Source organism: Rhinoderma darwinii, chromosome 4 (genome assembly GCF_050947455.1).
Source record: "Rhinoderma darwinii isolate aRhiDar2 chromosome 4, aRhiDar2.hap1, whole genome shotgun sequence".
Lineage (NCBI taxonomy): Eukaryota > Metazoa > Chordata > Amphibia > Anura > Rhinodermatidae > Rhinoderma > Rhinoderma darwinii.
In genome coordinates, this window is record NC_134690.1 from 191887361 (window position 1) to 191907077 (window position 19717).

The following is a 19717-nucleotide window of genomic DNA, read 5'->3' on the forward strand; positions in this document are numbered from 1 at the left end:
AATATATGGATTTTTAAGAACTATTAGGCAGAGTTCACACGTCGCGGATTTGACGCAGATTTTCAGCGCAGATATTACCCATTGCAATGCAAAAGGGTCTGCGTCAAAACCGCAACAAAATCAGCGACAAATCCGCGACGTGTGAGCCTTAGGGCATGACCTGACGTGGCGGAATTGCTCTGGAATTCCGCTGCGGACAGTCCGCAGCGGAAATTTGCAGCGTACACGTTTCTCCATTGCCTTCCACAGCTTTTTAGCCCGGTTCATTTACACGATGCGGACAATTCCGCTGCGGAGCATAGGCTGCGGTGCGGAATTTGGTGTCCGCAGCATACACTGACTGTTGCGGACGTGTTGCGGACTTGTTGCGGACTCATTGCGGAATTTCTCCATTGACTTCAATGGAGAGTCAAAATTCCGCAATGAAGCGTATTGGTTTTACTAACATGACATTTCTTCATTCTGGCTGGACCTATGTATTTCTAGGTCTACAGCCAGACTGAGGAAGTCAATGGGGCTCCCGTAATTACGGGTGACTACGTGTGTGCACCCGTAATTACGGGAGCGTTGCTAGGCGACGTCAGTAAATAGTCACTGTCCAGGGTGCTGAAAGAGTTAAGCGATTGGCAGTAACTGTTTCAGCACCCTGGACAGTGAATTCCGATCACAATATACATCAACCTGTAAAAAAATAGAAGTTCATACTTACCGAGAACTCCCTGCTTCTTCCTCCAGTCCGGCCTCCCAGGATGACGTTTCAGTCCAAGTGACGGCTGCAGCCAATCACAGGCTGCAGCGGTCACATGGACTGCCGCGTCATCCAGGGAGGTCGGGCTGGATGGCGAAAGAGGGACGCGTCACCAAGACAACGGCTGGGTAAGTATGAATTACTTTTTACTTTTACTAGGGAAAGGGCTGTCCCTTCTCTCTATCCTGCACTGATAGAGAGAAGGGAAGCCCTCTTCCCCTCAATACGCAACGGCTAGTCCGCATCAATTTAATGCCCATTTTAGGCAAAGCTGCAACAGAATCTGCAACGCAGATTCTGTGCGCCATTGATGCGGACAGTGGCGGAAGAACTCCGCCACGTCTGGGCATGCCCTTAGCGTGATATTAGCTGCATAAGCTAAAATACAAAAGGTTTTAGTTATGCATCATGGTAGTACATACAACTTGTCTAAAAAAAAAATGCTTTCTTCACTTCTGTTCCTTTTGTTGTTTAGGTGTGTTTTATGTATTTCTGTTTGATGTACTTAACTGTAACAAAAAATGTATAACAATGAATCCAGCGATGGAAGGACATTGAGACTGTGAGACCAAATAGTCCATCACTGTAACAATAGTGAGGGCATTTTATGATCGATTATTTTACTACACACTGAGCACGAAAGCAAATATATATGTAATAGGATAAATAAAACTTTCTAAAAGGTTTTTACCTTCTGTATACACCCATACTTCAAAATTCTTCCTTAAAAATGCCTACTGACCAATTTCCTCATGTACATTTGAATATTATGTCAAGATCATAGTTTATATATTGCATGGAAAGTTGTTATCTAATGCTTCTTGATTACAATGAGCTCTGAAAATCCTCATGAATGAATTATGAAGAATTCCTCAGTATTCCACATGACAATTATGTTAATACGTCCATTAGAACATAATAACAGTGTATTTTTAAACCTGAAATATTACTAAATTTTGACAAAGATAATGGTGAAGGTTACTGAGGATTCACAAGGCAATTCAATATTCATTTAAGTCGGGAAACTAATAAGTGGATGTAGATTTTAACCTAGAAGATAACTGGAAAATACTGAACACATTTCTATGGTGGGGTGACAGGCATCTTATGGTGCTGTAGATGGATGAGCATAGAAGCAATGTTTTCAATAGACTCGAGTGGGAACATATGGTTTATAAGGATGCCAAATAGGAACATTTTGCAGCAGTTGAAGGGAGACATGATGAGTGGCTTTAATTATAATCTGCGAATAGATTTTGACAATGTTCTACAAGTAAAGATGGCAGAGTGCAGAGATGAATGAAAAAGTGATAGATGACTGGCTATGCATTTTATTGTCCGATAATCATAATATGGAAGAGCAGACTCGAGATCTTAGTCTATAATTTAGCTTGGCTGTTTGAATAGAACTTGAAAATGTATGTTGGTAGAAGTGCAGAACTAGTACATTTTGGTTCCCATTGCTATAACTGCTAACAGTACATGTGAGTTGCAAATCAAACAGTAGTCAAGTTTTATGTTACAAAGAGATTTTGAACATTTAGATTCATTTTCTTTCATTACACAGTTACATAGTGGATAAGGTTGAAAAAGTCACGAAAGTCCAACCAGTAATCCTACAGTGTTGATCCAATTGCCCCATATTAGGGGAAACAATTCCTTCCCGACTTTAAATATAGCCATCAGAATAAATCCCTGGATCAACGTTCCATTTCCACAATGTAGTGCTCATAACTTGTAATATTATATGTTATAATCCACTAATGTTAGTTTTAATCATCAGAATTCCTGGAATCTTTTTTTTAAAGTAAGAAAAGCCTACTCTGCAGCTTTACTCTTGCTGTCAAAAAAACAGGAACCCCGATGAATACTTGAGGGACCCAATTATGTAAATTATTCTAGGAACCCTCCTGTGATGCGATAAAGGCCTGTGATAAAGTTAACAAGTTCCACTTTGATCTTTAAATGGTGCCCTCTCTCTGCCCCTGATGACCCATTGCATATATATATATATATATATATATATATATATATCTCAATTTTGATTTTTACATATGCCCTTGTACATAAGTAAATAAATAATAAATGAATGAATGAATGAATGAATGAATAAAAGTTAACATTTTCTCATACTTGCAACATTCCCTGTACAAATCATTCCATGGAAATCCCTGTTTTTAATATGCTTCTATCACACTAAATTACCCATATATTTACTCATTATGAACTTTGGTTCTAAAAATACAGGATTGAAAACTTGTTTGTGCATGTCTATTCCTTTCAACCTATACAATATCTGCCAACTATACCCCTGTCACAGTGAGAAAGATAATTATCTCATATGCGGTGACTGCAGTTGGAAGTGATGTGTTGAAAGAAGCAAGTGATAATTATTTTTCTGTGAAAATTATTTAGGCTTTTCTACAAGTATCTGTCAAAGTATTAAGGTTTAGTGGTAGATGACTGTAATGATCTCCATCAGTGTAAACTGTGTTTCAATTATAGGATGTTCAAATCTCAATGTATAAGGTTCTTCATTTTATTGAGTTTTCTGGAGCCTCTTGTACTTTTAACTAACAGGGTTTTCCCATCTCATAAAGGGATGGCATACCACTAAGATATGGCAGTAAATACTAATCGGTGGAGATCTGACTGCCAGGGCCCCCACAATCCTGAGAATGAAGGAGCTGCATCCCCTTCAAATATTCCCCTGCACAGCGGCAATTCCGACCACCAACTGAAACATTTAGTTGAATATAGCTGTGCTGCAGTACCCTACATAGCGGGCGACTGGGAGCGTGCCGTGCATAGGAAAACAGTGAATGGGATGCAGCAACAAACCAGCACTGCGGCCCCTCTAGGATCGGAGGGGGTCCGACTACCGATATGTAATCTCTTTATGAGAAGGAAACATTACTTTAATAAGAGCAAAACTGTGCAATAAAAGAGTACATATAAATTTAGTTTTTCCTTATATAGATAGAAACTAACTAGTTATTTTTACATGTCGATGTAAACAGGTAAACAATAACATAACATAACATAAGATGCCATAGTAGTGAGAACTGTGTACAAAGATCCAAGTTAGGTTATAAAGTCAATAGCTATTGGACATAAAAAAAGAAAACAAAAGTCAAGCCAGAAATATTGTCTAAGTAGTTTTCACTTCCCTTGGTCAAACGATTAATCGGTGAATGAGGTATATCTATAAAGCAGAAATGACATGCCCTTCACCAGGTTTATACTATATGGACTAGAATGCAAGGATAATCTAGAAATGTTCTGAACAAGACTATTAAATTGTCAATCCAGGATGGAAAAACAATTGAGCAGCCATGAAATGTTTATAATTAAAGGTATAGCTCTGGTTATAAACAGGCTTAGAATTATTAGCACCCTACTTCTTTTTCTTTTGCAATAAAGATTTTTATTGGGTTTTAAATTATATGATAACATATTAATAAACAGGTAGAAAGTAGTGACCAAAAATGGTCCACAAATACATCTCAGTGAAAATAGAAAACTGTTACAGAAAATATATTTTGTAAAGTTTGTGGGAGGCAGTATACTATGGCAGATGTCAGTACTAGTGACACAAGTAAGATTTACCACAATGTGGTATTAATACCATAATACAATATATATCAGGTACAAACTTACTGGCAATCCTTGAAGACCTGCTTCTCCTGGGGCTCCAGGTTCTGCAGAGTCACCCTAAAAATAAACATATGAGATGTAAAATACAAAAATTATGTTAAAGTTGATAAAGTTGAATTGATTAACTTGAGAAAAACAGCAGAAGGGGGGAAAACTTAGGCAATAGATAAATGGATAGATACCACGGCACCAGGCATGCATGAAGAAGTAGCTTCACCTGATAAAGGTCCATTTCTTCTACATTTAATATGGTGAAGCTGCGTCTTGATGCCTACCTGGTGCGTTGAAAATCAATCTTACAAAATTGACAGGACGTTGTTGGTGAAGGATGGTTTTAGAGGTACAAAATTGGTTGTGGAGTAGATGGACGGGATTGATTTGGATGATGGTAAATCATTGGGCTGGATGACCCATCAAGACCCTTCAAAACTACTAATAATCTACTATAAGGAAACCACCATGATATCAGGTACTTCTAGTTGTATTGCCATTGGGGAAACATTGGCTGCATGGTTATGTGTTGCTAATTTATAAGCTTCTATGCACAAGTTTACTCTTAATATATATGTGGTGGATACCAAATTAGAAAGCAGCTACTATAACAAACAAATATATAGAGCATGTAGAAAAATGAATGAATTTGTCACTGGGCATATTAATCATGCTTGTAAGATATTGAGATTGATTGACATGTGCTTTGAGTTTATGTACTATGTTGTTCCAAGTGTTCGCACTTGCACCTTGAAGCTGACTGTTTTCAGATAACATGTTTTTAATTTTTACCACTGTATTTATAAATGTGTAAACCATATTTGAAGAATTAAAATTTCATTAACATGAATCAAAGCAAAACATGTACATTTAATCATGTTAATAGCTGAAGGTATCATATTGGTTATTGGCCTGTAAGATCATTGTATTATGTGTTTTATACCTCTTTTAGGTCATTATCATCAGTACGTAATGCCAGAATAGGTTCTAATGGTATAATAATGGCAAGGATAAATCAAGTTCTATTCATAGACTGGTGACACTTCTAAGCTGTCATTAACCTTGTCAGTTTTAGAAATCTGTATCAAACATTCCACTCTTTATAACACTCATTTCATTTGGCATAAGCATTATAGAATGGGATATTAAATAAGTCATGTGTTTCATGACATTAATGCCGTCTACTTGATATATGACGGCATTATTATCAGTGACTGCAATGAGGTGCTGAGAGGATAAGTGCCACTCCGAAGAATTATTTTTGTGTCAATGTAAGTGATCAAACTATGTCCATATCATTTTTGCTTTTACTATAATGTGTAAAAAACAAACATGAACTTAGACAAACTGTGCACAGATTATCTTCATTTATTTGATCTTACAACCATTAACTCTAATAGGACAGATAAAGGTTTTGTTCATTGTAACATATTCTATGGTGTCTGTTTTACTTTGGAACCCAATAAGCCACTAATACAGTGCAATACTAAGTTCATTCTTCATCATTACCTTTGATCCTGGCATTCCAGGGATTCCATCACGGCCATCAACGCCTGGCAATCCCTAGAGGAAAGACATGTTCTTAGTAAACGGGAAATGTCCTATCCCCGTGGGGCTCACAATCAAATTTTCCTATCTCACACATATACATTCTAGATCCAGTAATATTAATAGGAAACCAGTTTACCTAACAGTATGTTTTTATGGGTATCTGAGTGAAAGTTGTCAACACTTTTTATAAATATTGGTTATCATTACTTAAAAATAAATGTGCATGAATACTATTATTCAATCTTGCCTTGGATCAATATTAAAATCAATTCTGCAATGATGACCCTATTTACTAATATGCGGTTATCTGTTACTTTCTGCCTTCGGTCATTTATTATAAAGTGTTCTACTGATATATTTATTAACATTCAGCACAGTGTAGTTACTAATAGTCTATTAGTGCAGTCTTTTTACTAGATTTTTAACCATGCCTGTGGAAATTCTTGTCTATTCAGCCACAATATCATTGCAAAAGTTTTTTATTCATGTTCGGTGATAAGGTCTTGCTTGTAAATAACATTCCAGTTCATCCCAAAGTTGTTTATTGGTATTAAGTTTAGGGCTTTGCTCAGGTTAGCCAAGCGCTTCTGTATTAAACTTAGCAAACACATTTTACAGAACTCATTGCCAGGAAGAAACAAGAAAGGGCCTTCCAATGAGTGTTTCAAGAAAGTTGTAAGCACACAAATCTACGGAATATTCCTGTATGCTGTAGCAATAAGATTTCCAATCAGTGAAACTAAGGAGTCCAGCATTGACCATGAAAAACATCTCCAGACCTTTATTCTTCCACCATAACACTTTTTAGTTGCCGCTATGCTTTACATTTTTCTCGTAGCTGCAAAACCCATATTCATCCATGAGATTGTCAGATACTTCAGAAAACATGTTTTCACTGCTCAATAGTCCAATGGGCGTTACCTGTAAGCTACTTCAGCTAATGCCATTAAAACTTCATGAAGAAGATTTCTTGTGCACACTTTGTTTTACAAAGTCTTTGTGAGTGCTGCAGGCATGGACAGATGATTTTTTTATGCGCTGCATGATTCACTACTCCAGATATATGATCATGTGCGGCCTCAGCTCTAACTGGGGAGGAATTTGATGAACACATTGGTTGGCAATATGGGATTCTTTGTCAGTAGCACTTTGAATGTTACTGGATTCTTCAGTATGATCCATTCTACTACTAATGTTTGTCAATGGAGATTCCATTACTCCATTGCTTAATTTTATGAACTTTTAGCAATGAGTGCGGCTGAAACGGGTGTCCAAATACTTCGGAATTATATTTTCATCTAAAAAGAGCACTATGGTATATACCTACCGATTCCCCTTTTGAACCTGGCATTCCAGTTATACCTCTTGGTCCAGCAGGTCCCTGCAAGATAAATATTTCTTATTGCAATACTTCCTCAAACATTTCTGACTCCAAAAAAGTATTTTAGAATCACATTACAAACATGTAAAATCTTTCAGAGACACTACAACCAGTAAGACAAATCGTAAAATAAAAAAATGTATAAAATGTTTATTAGATTTAGTTCCAACTGGTATTGTTTTTCATGGACTGGCATGTGTTTAGTCATTAATAAAATATAAATATAGTAATAATATACTTACTCTATCACCTTTTGGCCCAGCTTCTCCTATTGAACCTCTCTGACCTAGGTCACCCTGATGAAAATAGAAAAAAAAGTTTGTATTTCTGCATGTCAAGTCCTTTCTGATATGCTGAATACCTGAAAGAGTGTATATCTTGCAGTATTATGTTCAACTGTCGGCATAATCTAGCCCTATGTATTTTCTAATACAAGGTTGAAAGTTGTCATTGTACAATTTGCTACTGTATTGGTAAAGTAATACAATCTATCCATCACTTTATGTACACTATATTAAAACAATATAATGTTTTTAAATTTGAATAAAAAAACTATTGAAACATAAGAGTGTATTGTGTATTTGACTATATAAATATGATCCCAAATATGATGAATATTTCAATCCTTGCAAGGTTATCTAAAAAATGTTTTAGTCTCAAAAGTTGTTGGATGTTATACTATATTGTAGGTATGTGTAGAAGATTTTAAAATGGAAAGCATTATAGTAAGATGAATAATGGAAGGGGCTACACAAAAAAGTAAGTCATTTTCCAGAACACCAGTTACACCATATTGTATTTAGACATATACAGAATAAAATAGCTTGAAACACAATGACTTTTATTGCTGTTTTTATATGCTGTCACATAATGAAGCAATGTATAGTCTTATGATAGCCATGAATGGACAATAAACGACAAAATTTCTGTCATTTCGTAACTTTGCTTTGTAAAATATATGAATGTGTCATCTATATATATATATATATATATATATATATATATATATATATATATAAAATGGATTAAATCGATTGAAACTCTGTATATTGTAACTTACACAATGTAACTTTAAAGGATCTAGGAGTGTGTTTCTAGGAAGGGCTAAAACATCGACACCAAAAACTTTACTGACAGCAATAAAGATTATGCTAAAAGGGAGATGTAATATGCAACATATTCACAGCCAATTCAATAATGATTTATCTAACAGCAGAACTCACAGATGCACCAGCAACCCCTTGAGGACCAGGCTCTCCATCTGTTCCACGAGCACCCTAAAAAGTAGATAAACATTATGAAAATCATTATTAAGTTATATATTGCAATATCTACAGAAGCTGAAAGATATTTGCGTGTGAAGAACATTTAGCTTCTTAACCACTACTATATATAATGCTTTGTCATAGATTAGTCAGTGTAATACTAGTCTTAAGGGCCTATTACATGGGCCAATGCTCGGGCAAATGAGCATTTATATGAACGCTCATTCCCGATCATTGCCCTGTGTAATCAGGGCAACAATCAGCCGATGAATGAGCAAACGCTCATTCATCGGATGATCTGCCCTTTTATACAGAATTAAAAACCATTGTTGTCGGCAGCAAATCTGCCTGTGTTATGCAGGGAGATCTGCTATCGACATAATACAAATGTATGGGGACGAACGATCGGAGTAACGAGCGCTCATCTCTATACATATCCAACCATTGCTCTGTGTGATAGGAGCAAGCGAGTGCCGATGAACGAGCTGTCTAGTTGACTGGTGCTTGTTTACACGGCCCATGTCAGACAGAGACCAGGTCTGAGATATTAAAGAGAAAATTTTAAAACAAGAATATAATATTTGAACAAGAATTAGATGAAAGCCACCACAATTATTTTATCTGGGGAGGTATGTGCATCAAACTTGATTTTCTTTATACTTCTCATCTCATGAAAATCGTTTCCTAGTTATGGTTAAAATAAACTGTGGCAACGTCTGCACTACTGTTATTCTTAATTATTCCTTTGTTACCTTAATATTATATGTAACTTCTTCTATATTCACTGTTCAATTGTAAATATAGATGCCTTTCTATTCCCAACTGAGATGTATTATGCTTGGCGATTGAAACTTGTATATGTTTATTGCTCCTTTTATATACAAAAACAATGTCAATAAAAAACATTGAAACGAAAACCGTGTGGCAACTGCACCACAGCCTGTGTGAACCGCCTTAGCCCATAGAGCAGGAGTGGTATATGTGAGCCGAAGACAAGATTAGACCCCATCTTAAAGGGGTTGTAGCCGAATTCTTCAATTATCACCTATGCTCAGGATAAATGATTATTGTCTGATTGCTGGGGGCCCCACCGCTGGTACTGCTATCAATCACTAGAATCGGAATCTCTAACTCATCGTCCCTCCTCACTGCATCCCCTGCAATGACAAGGGGCTTTCTTCTTCAGCTTTTTCCGTCAGTCCCAAAAACTTTAAATAGAACAATAGCGCACATGCTCGTCTGCCGCCAGCGATCAGACAATTATCAGCTATCATGTGGAAAGGTAATAATTGTCGATTCTGGCACAACCCCTTTAAGAAGTTAGGAAAGTCTTTGCCAATTTTCTTGGGGAAAGGCTTTCATAATATCGCAGGGCAGGATTCAATCCATGTGCTTTCATTTGTTTTAAAGTTTTATAAGTCTTATATAATAGTTTATTACCTCCTGCTTCCTGTCTTGAAATATTAAACATTTTTGCACAGTCTGACTAATAAAATTTAATGTCAGGCATGAGAAATTTTATTACAATAGTATTTGTATATTTAATTGAACTTCTCCCTAGTGGAACAACAGACTTGCATGCTTGACTGCTTTAAAACTGATGTGACATCATTCTGCATTCGAATGATATCTACACTTACCTTGCCACCTTTTGGTCCTGTTATTCCCGTAATTCCTCTTAAACCTTGTGGTCCCTAAAATAACACATAAATATAAATATGAAGTAAGCCTTACAGTGGAGGAAATAAGTATTTGATCCCTTGCTGATTTTGTAAGTTTGCCCACTGTCAAAGTCATGAACAGTCTACAATTTTTAGGCTAGGTTAATTTTACCAGTGAGAGATAGATTATATAAAAAAAAAAAAAGAAAATCACATTGTCAAAATTATATATATTTATTTGCATTGTGCACAGAGAAATAAGTATTTGATCCCCTACCAACCATTAAGAGTTCAGCCTCCTCCAGACCAGTTACACGCTCCAAATCAACTTGGTGCCTGCATTATAGACAGCTGTCTTACATGGTCACCTGTATAAAAGACTCCAGTCCACAGACTCAATTAATCAGTCTGACTCTAGCCTCTACAACATGGGCAAGACCAAAGAGCTTTCTAAGGATGTCAGGGACAATATCATAGACCTGCACAAGGCTGGAATGGGCTACAAAATCATAAGTAAGATTCTGGGTGAGAAGGAGACAACTATTGGTGCAATAGTAAGAAAATGGAAGACATACAAAATGACTGTCAATCGACATCGATCTGGGGCTCCATGCAAAATCTCACCTCGTGGGGTATCCTTGATCCTGAGGAAGGTGAGAGCTCAGCCGAAAACTACATGGGGGGAACTTGTTAATGATCTCAAGGCAGCTGGGACTACAGTCACCAAGAAAACCATTGGTAACACATTACGCCGTAATGGATTAAAATCCTACAGTGCCCGCAAGGTCCCCCTGCTCAAGAAGGCACATGTACAGGGCCGTCTGAAGTTTGCAAATGAACATCTGGATGATTCTGAGAGTGATTAGGAGAAGGTGCTGTGGTCAGATGAGACTAAAATTTAGCTCTTTGGCATTAACTCAACTCGCCATGTTTGGAGGAAGAGAAATGCTGCCTATGACCCAAAGAACACCGTCCCCACTGTCAAGCATGGAGGTGGAAACATTATGTTTTGGGGGTGTTTCTCTGCTAAGGGCACAGGACTACTTCACCGCATCAATGGGAGAATGGATGGAGCCATGTACCGTCAAATCCTGAGTGACAACCTCCTTCCCTCCACCAGGACATTAAAAATGGCTCGTGGCTGGGTCTTCCAGCACGACAATTACCCGAAACATACAGCCAAGGCAACAAAGGAGTGGCTCAAAAAGAAGCACATTAAGGTCATGGAGTGGCCTAGCCAGTCTCCAGACTAAATCCCATCGAAAACGTATGGAGGGAGCTGAAGATCCGAGTTGCCAAGCGACAGCCTCGAAATCTTAATGATTTACAGATGATCTGCAAAGAGGAGTGGGACAAAATTCCATCTAACATGTCTGCAAAACTCATCATCAACTACTAAAAGTGTCTGACTGCTGTGCTTGCCAACAAGGGTTTTGCCACCAAGTATTAAGTCTTGTTTGCCAAAGGGATCAAATACTTATTTCTCTGTGCACAATACAAATAAATATATATAATTTTGACAATGTTATTTTTTTTTTATTTTTTTTATATAATCTATCTCTCACTGGTAAAATTAACCTAGCCTAAAAATTCTAGACTGTTCATGTCTTTGACAGTGGGCAAACTTACAAAATCAGCAAGGGATCAAATACTTATTTCCTTCACTGTATCTTGTTTTATTCTATAGTAAACTATAATGGATACATTTTTATATGTGCAAACACATTAGTTTATAAATTTTGTATTATAAATATAAATTATATAAATTGCTTATTCAGACATGTCCTTAGTGTTAAAAGTCCCTTCCTGTGAATCAGTTAATATTATATTTTCCTTCTTCGGGAGAGGAGCTAATTTGCATAATATTGTACTGTAAGATCGTAATTGTCATATCATACAGATGGTGGCTCTAAAATATTCTAATCGACTGACTAATACAATGCAGTTTATAATTGTCTAGTCATAAAATTATATCCATTCTTCAGTCTACAAACATTTAAGTTAGGTCCTGTCCTGAGCCGCAATCGTGCTCTTCTCCCACACACCAGTTTGGTGGATCAGGAAAAAAACAAAAAAACATCTAGCAATTCTAAAAGCAAAACTCCAGTCAGAACGGAAATGTCCGCAGTATAGTCTAGAATGTTCACTAAAACATCAAGTGAACCAAAAATCTCCACCTCCTTTTTACCCAGAGGAAGGGCAGGTGGACACAGCAACAACACATGCTCATCCCTTGTAGGAAAGTAGGGTTACGTGAGACTTAAGGTGGTTTCCATGTGAAATGGCGATGGGGCCGATCTGAGTTTTTTGAGGCGCCGTGTCAATAATAAACACTCTATTATGAAGCCCAACCTAGCCATACTATGCCCCCTTCTGGTTTGGCTCCCATCTTCACATCATAATGTTGTCCCTGTGCAAAATGAATCATGTGTGGATTATTAAATGCTATATATATATATATATTTAAAAATAAAAGAGCTTTACTGGAGGTCCTTGGGCACCAATGTCACCAATCTCTCCTTGTTCCCCTTCTTCTCCCTGGAATGAAATAATAATATTCAAAATTAGAGTCTAAATGAAAAGCTTTATTATTCTAAGCAATATAGACATCTCAATGAAACAAATTTCAGTCAGAAATTGAGCTACACGTACATTGCCTAAGAACTGGAGCATTGGCACACAGGAATGTAAGTGAGACAGTCGTGTTACGTTCACGTCCAAGATAGGTACTTAGCACTTATTCAGAAGTCTACCAGCTCTCACATAGTAATGCAGCAATGCAGCAGCTGAGGTTATTATATTCCAGAGCAATAGATGAATAGAACCTACATTACAATTACAGAAGGTCCATGCAATACGAGACACAATTTGACAATGTACAGTGGTAGAATATGGGATGCACTTGTACCTCTTACTAAATCAATATCTCATGATTATAATAAATGGTACTGTAGAATTGTAAGAAATAAATTGCGACCCTGTCATTATTTGATTTTTTTATAACTTACTGGACTTGAAAACTAAAAATCTAATGTAGGGTTATAACCTAAATTCAATTGAATTCGTTCTTACCTTATGACCTTGTTTTCCAGGTTCACCAGCTTCTCCTAACACACCTTTGTGGCCCTAAGATTAGGAACATAATACACATAAAAATAAATACAATGTTTTCATTAAATATAAATGTTTCATGGTTATACGCATGTATCTTGCCTTCTGTCCTACAGGTTTATATTAACACAGATAACTGCATGGGTACAAAAGAAAGAAAGTGTTCATCAATTTCTTCCCTTCTTAGAGCTAGCAGTTTGTTACATCAGTGGACAAAAATTATTCAAAAAAGTCCCTAAAAGTTTGTAAAGGATTAGAAAAACATGTCTGCGTTCTTCCAAAAACAGCGCCACTCCTATCCACAGGTTGTGTGTAGTATTGCAGCTCAGCTCAATTCACTACAGCGAATCTAAGCTGCAAATCCAGATACAACCCATGGACAGGAAGAAAGCGGCCATGTTTTTCTAATCATGTACAACCCCATTAAGTTAAGAATAAATTTAGAGGGTAAACATTTTCCTAAACATATCAAAAATATATTAGAAGATATTTACAATGTAATGTACCAAAACATATTCAGCATATACCATATCTCAGCTGGGTTTGGTAATTATGGTGTTTCTATTCACTAAAGAAGGAACTTTTAGTCGTGTGTTGGATTAAATGGAGAAGGAGCAAAAATTTGAATGCAACATATTCTGAAGCCCATCTAGTTTCTCCATCAGGGTCTAAATATCCAATGCAAAAACCGGTCCAACTTTAACAGCATTCATCGCACATTGATGTGGCTTACGGATTCCATGCACAGACTTTTCTCGTCTCTCAGCCTTAGGCCTGATTCACACGAGCGCTGCGCATCTCGGACATGAAAAATGGCAGTTTTTCACGTCCGCGGTGCATCCGTGCTCAGCGCTGCTGGATGCAATGTCACGCATCCCCCATAGTTGAGAGTCTATGCAGGGATGCGTGAAAAGAACGGACATGTCCTATTTTCGCACGGACCCTTTACTTGGTCCTTTGAAACAACGGCTGTGTGAACGGCCACATTGAAATACATAGGTCCGTGGGACGGCCGCTGTTTCAACCGCCGTCCCACGGACGTTTAACACGCTCGTGTAAAAAAGCCCTAAAGGAAAACTTATTTTTTCTTCAAAAACTGGTTCTAATTGAATACTTAGCCCCCTCTCAACTAACTGTCCTTAGCTACCAGCTTCTTCTTTACCTACAGTATTATATCTACTGTAAGTATTATGTTTCGTTTTGTAATTTTACCCCTTATTATGATATGCACAGAGCTCGGAAACATTTATATTAAAAAAAAAGTAACTAATAATAAAGTCCTTCACTTTTTTTTTTTTTACTCTCCAATCGTTCACATCTATTTGTTAGTATACCTATTCTAGAAAAGCACGTATCTGTTAGGGTATAATCCCAGACACAGTATACGCTGCGAGATTTCTGCAACCTAAAATATGCAGCGGAATCTCAAATAATGCAGATAAATCTGTCACAGAAATCCGCAGCAAATAGTATATTTTGCTGCGCATATTGATGCGGAAATGCTGCGGGTTGATTATAGCAAAGTATGTGCGCACCTGCGGATTCCCAGCAGTTTTAACTGCATTTTCGCAATATGAACTGCAGGAAAACAAATCTATTGCAGAATTTATGCTTACTATTTATGTCCATGTGCCAAATATGGAGCATCTCCGCGAAAGTCGCACCGCAAAACATTTTTCACATGATTTTTATACATATTTTTTCTGCGGCGTGTGCTGAGATTTGCAAAATCTCATTTACTATGCTGCTACTGCAAATGCTGCAAATTTTCGCCACAGAATTCTGTTGCCGAAATTCCGCAGCGTTTAGGTGATGTTGGAATCCAGCCTTAGAGCAAATTCACATGCGGCAGATTTTTGGTAGAAACTTCTTCGACTGAAAATTAGCTCTATTCATCTAAATGGGGATGCAGAAATCCAGGCAACTTCTGCAGAAACAACCTTATGTATGGGACTGATTTTCAGAAATTTCTGCAACAAATCTGCCGCGTGTGTACTTACCCTTAAGGTCTCTAATAATGCTGCACCTAATTCAACAAAACCCAAGAGGGTGAGTGGTCCCATCAAACTCCAAATACATTTGACTCTAACTCCTATATTAGAGGTTTTTGTACTACGTGACCTTTTGTTTTCGAGGTACATATATCTTCAGAACCCCTATCATAAGAATACAGGTATTTCTTCACTCTCATCAGTTTGGCCATCTTTTTATCTTGACTATTACGTTCTCTAGTTTCATTGTGTCTAGCTCTTTCTCATTGTCAACAGCCCTAAAATCCCTATTTCCTAATTTCCTTATTCCATATGCCATTTACATTTTATAGAATTTTAAGAAATCAATATGTCCTTCTCTTTGGCTATTCATTCTCATCAGCTGTTAATTTGCAACTTTAGCAATCGAACAAACTAATTCAGAACATTTCTTTACCTTCATTCCAGCCAAACCTGGATATCCCGGACGGCCTGGTGGGCATGAATTAGGGCACTGAAAATAAAATAACAGTTTTGATAAATAACAAATTGAAAGAGAGGAGAGCACGGCTACTACTGTTAATGCTTTTCATACAGGGCTCACCAGGGGATCTCCTTCAGGCAGAGCAACTGTCCCCTGTCGAAAACAAAAATAGACGTTTTCTTTAGTCAGTCAGAAACACATCACATCAGAAAACACAAAGAAATCAATTGTAATTGAAATTCTGAAAAAAATAAAATGTCTTCAATGTTACATCTACAGCCACATTATTAAGGGTCTGAAAACTTTTTCCTAGCAGGATATCATAGTTTTGTGAATATATTTCTCCATTTATAGAGGAAATGTTGCTTAAATAATAATATTGATACATAATATTAAAGTAAAAAATATATTACTGACATGGCACATGCTGATTAGATTTTCTGTATTGCTATGCTATTTTCCATTTAGTAGGTTAGATAAAAATTTCGACTTCCGGGGGGGAAGAATAAATGTTCTAAATTTCACTAATGTAGCATGATCCTTACTGCATTGGCAAATAGGATGACAATCCAATCAATATGAGAAGCTGTTCACAATTGGGCATTCTAGAAAACCTTGCAAAAAGATAATCATATGGCATTATGTATACACCTCTGCTGGCCACAAAAGCCATTTCTTCGGTCTAATCATCAGTTTGATGAATGAAGGATACGCGGATTGGAAACACATGCTCTGGTTGTGCAGAGCCAGATTATCATTTTGGACCTCTGTAGAATATCTCATCCCCCTCACTTATGGCCTAAAGGCCATTGACATTCAGATATATATTATAATGAGAACATTGATTATTAATCCTTATCCTTGTACAATAAGCTTGTGCAATATATTTTTCTTGCTACTGCAAAAGATTTCCATTGTACAGCAACAAGCCATTTTAGTCCATAGACACAAAGATTATTGTCAAAAATAATTATTTTTAGTATTATTGGTCAAACTGCATTTCTATCTGTGGCAGTTTGTAGATTGTCCAATTACTCTGTCGCAGAATTTGTTTTAGTATTAAGATTTAGGAACGAACAGTGGCACAATTTGAAGGACTGGGTGCAGCTTCAGCAAGCCCTATAGTTGAACCACGAACCAATAATAATTCTATACTGTGGTCAACATCAGACAAGCTAAGCAATTCATTAATAGCCAATAATAAAAATAATATTCAAGGTAACATGTCTAGCTCCTTATGGACGTGGCTTATTTTGACATACAGGACGCGGCTGTTTTTAAAAAAAAATGTATCGTTGTATTCCAAAAGCCATAGCTTTTTTTTTTTCTCAAGATAGACACAAGAGGGCTTGTTTTTTTTTTTTAAGGATAAGTTGAATTCTTTAATTGTAGCACTTTGGAATACATATAATGAATTGTATGACTTGGAAAAAATAATATTTTGGAGGGGTGGAAGAAAACAGAAATGTAGCCATTTTTTGGGGGGTTTTGTTTTTATGGCATTCAACGTGAAGTCTAAAAGACATGTTAACTTTACTCTGTCAATTACGGCGATACCAAATATCTATAATTTTTTAACGATTCACTACATTTCACTTTGCACAAAAAGTTTTTGTGTTGCTGCATTCCAGGACCCATAACATTTTTATTTTTCAATCCACATAGCGATATGAGGGCTTTTTTTCTGCAGGATGAGTTGTATTTTATTATGTCACCATTTTGGAGTACATATAATGTATTGCATAACTTTTATAAAAAAAAAAGAATACTTCTTGCATTGTTTTTTATTTTGTATTTTTTTCACGGCCTTCACCATGCAAGTTAACTAACATGATCATTTTACAGTTCGGTTTGTTACGAAGAAGGCGATACCAATTATGTGTACATTTTTTATTTTTTTACATAATAAAGCATTTTTTATGGGGAAAGGGGTTTTTTGTGTATTTTTCTTTTATATATTTTAAAATATTTTATTTATTTAATTTTAGTCTCCCTAGGGGACTAGCCTATGTGATCACTTGATCCCTCATATAATATACTGCAATACTTCTGTATTGCAGTTTATGATACATCTCAGCATAATGCTGATAGGCTTCATATTAGAGGGCCTGCACCATCATTTTCAGATGCTGGCTGTATTATACAGCCAACACCCGAAAAAGGTGGTGTGGGCACAGCACCTGTGCCCACGCCATCACTATGACATACTTTCATTTTGCGAGAACTGAAATGTTTTCTATGATATACATGTATATCATGGGGTGGAAAGGGGTTAACAACAGAAAAGCATTGTCAATATATATTTTTATAATACGGCTTCATGTAGAACTCAAGGTCACACCTGATAAAACAACACATTGGAGATACATTTTTTTGTAAAATTCTAATGATATTCATTGTTTGTAAACATCCGAATTACATTGTTTTGGGGTTAATACATAACTACTTACTGGTGGTCCTGGTGGCCCTGGTGGTCCTGGAAGCCCTCTTCCACCAGCATCACCCTAAAGGAAACACAATAATAAAGTTATATATATATTTTTGGTAAATTAATTACAACAAGGGAACTATACAAGATAAACAAAATCTTATTTTAAAAGCCTTGTCAAAAGGTTTAGGCAAGGACTGGGCCGGAAACAGGTTTACACAGGCCCTTGGGCGATAGAGTCACAGTGGGTCCCCCTATGCCTCAACCTCCTTCCTCCACCCAGTGTACGATACAAAAATAATGGCTCCAGTGATGTTCTTGTCATGGTTTTTGCTGCCATATTTTCCTGTAATATTTTCCAAAAACACAATGCCACGTGTGAACATTCTCTACAAAAGTGAGAGGCAGTTATAAGCCCTAATGTTTGTAATTTAACCCTTTTACTATTGTAAAATATGAGTGCTCTACTTGTTCAGAATAATTATTTTGTTTTTGCCTTCCGACATTTATAGTCTTAAGAGACATAAGCTTTTTATTTTTATGAAGGCGTAGCTGTCTTAGGTCTTGTTACTTGCGGGACGAGTTGTCATTTTTTAGGCACCATTTTGCTATACAAATAACTAAGCATTTCATTTATATTAACTTTTATTATGGGTTACATGCAGAATAAAAAGGAATTACGCTATTTTTCGACATTGGGGTTAACTACGTATGGTTCTACATCAATTTGGTTTCTCAGGTCCCTTTCTTTCTTCTATTCTCTCTCTGTATTCTTCACCCAGTGCTTCGGTATATTCTTCAGGCTTCTTGTCCTGCACATTCCCAACTTCTAATGGGACCAGATAGGGTTGCCCTATGTTACCCCTCATCTTTGCCCTTACAATGGAGCCTTTTGAATAGTCAATAAGATCCTCTTCCCTTATAACTGGTATAACGATTGGTGATGCGGAGCATCGTATAGAATTATTTGCGGATGATGTGCTAATATTTATCTCCAATCCTAATATATCCCTACAAACCATTCTCAACATAATTCAACATTTTTATTTACCATTCACCATTTTTATTTACACCATTTACTGATCACCCTAACGTGTTCACTGTATTGTATGGGTTATTACAGTTACGGGGATTTAAAAAAGTTTATTGTAATTGTTTTTACATTGTCATTTAAAAAAATATATATACATTGGATCTTTTTTTCCACCTATAATGTACTGACATATAAAGATATATATTTATTTATACCAGTACATTATGCCTGTGAAGAAGAATACCATTGAGGTTTTTAGGCAGAGAAAATCCTTGCATAGTTTTTCTGCTTCCAATTCAGCAGGACCTGGGTTCAAGACCTGGATAAAACCTGGTAGAACAAGAGGCAGAATAACAGTTAAATATAGAGCGGGGTCCCCGGGCACTAGTAACAAGAGGATTCCCCCCAATGTCAAGTGTTGGAGAAACTACACAGCT

At 36.7% G+C, this 19717-nt stretch overlaps 1 protein-coding gene across 1 annotated transcript in view; it reads right to left on the reverse strand.

The window, feature by feature from the left end:
• Positions 1–19717, reverse strand: part of COL9A1 (collagen type IX alpha 1 chain) — a 126698-nt gene that overhangs the window by 37811 nt on the left and 69170 nt on the right. Inside the window, exons 15-25 of the mRNA XM_075864152.1 lie at positions 18270–18323; positions 15940–15972; positions 15793–15849; positions 13327–13380; positions 12739–12792; positions 10234–10287; positions 8552–8605; positions 7571–7624; positions 7275–7328; positions 5906–5959; positions 4409–4462 (exon numbers count right to left, since the gene is read on the reverse strand). Of these exons, the coding sequence (XP_075720267.1) occupies positions 4409–4462; positions 5906–5959; positions 7275–7328; positions 7571–7624; positions 8552–8605; positions 10234–10287; positions 12739–12792; positions 13327–13380; positions 15793–15849; positions 15940–15972; positions 18270–18323 (576 nt within the window). The remainder of the gene's footprint in view (positions 1–4408; positions 4463–5905; positions 5960–7274; positions 7329–7570; positions 7625–8551; positions 8606–10233; positions 10288–12738; positions 12793–13326; positions 13381–15792; positions 15850–15939; positions 15973–18269; positions 18324–19717) is intronic.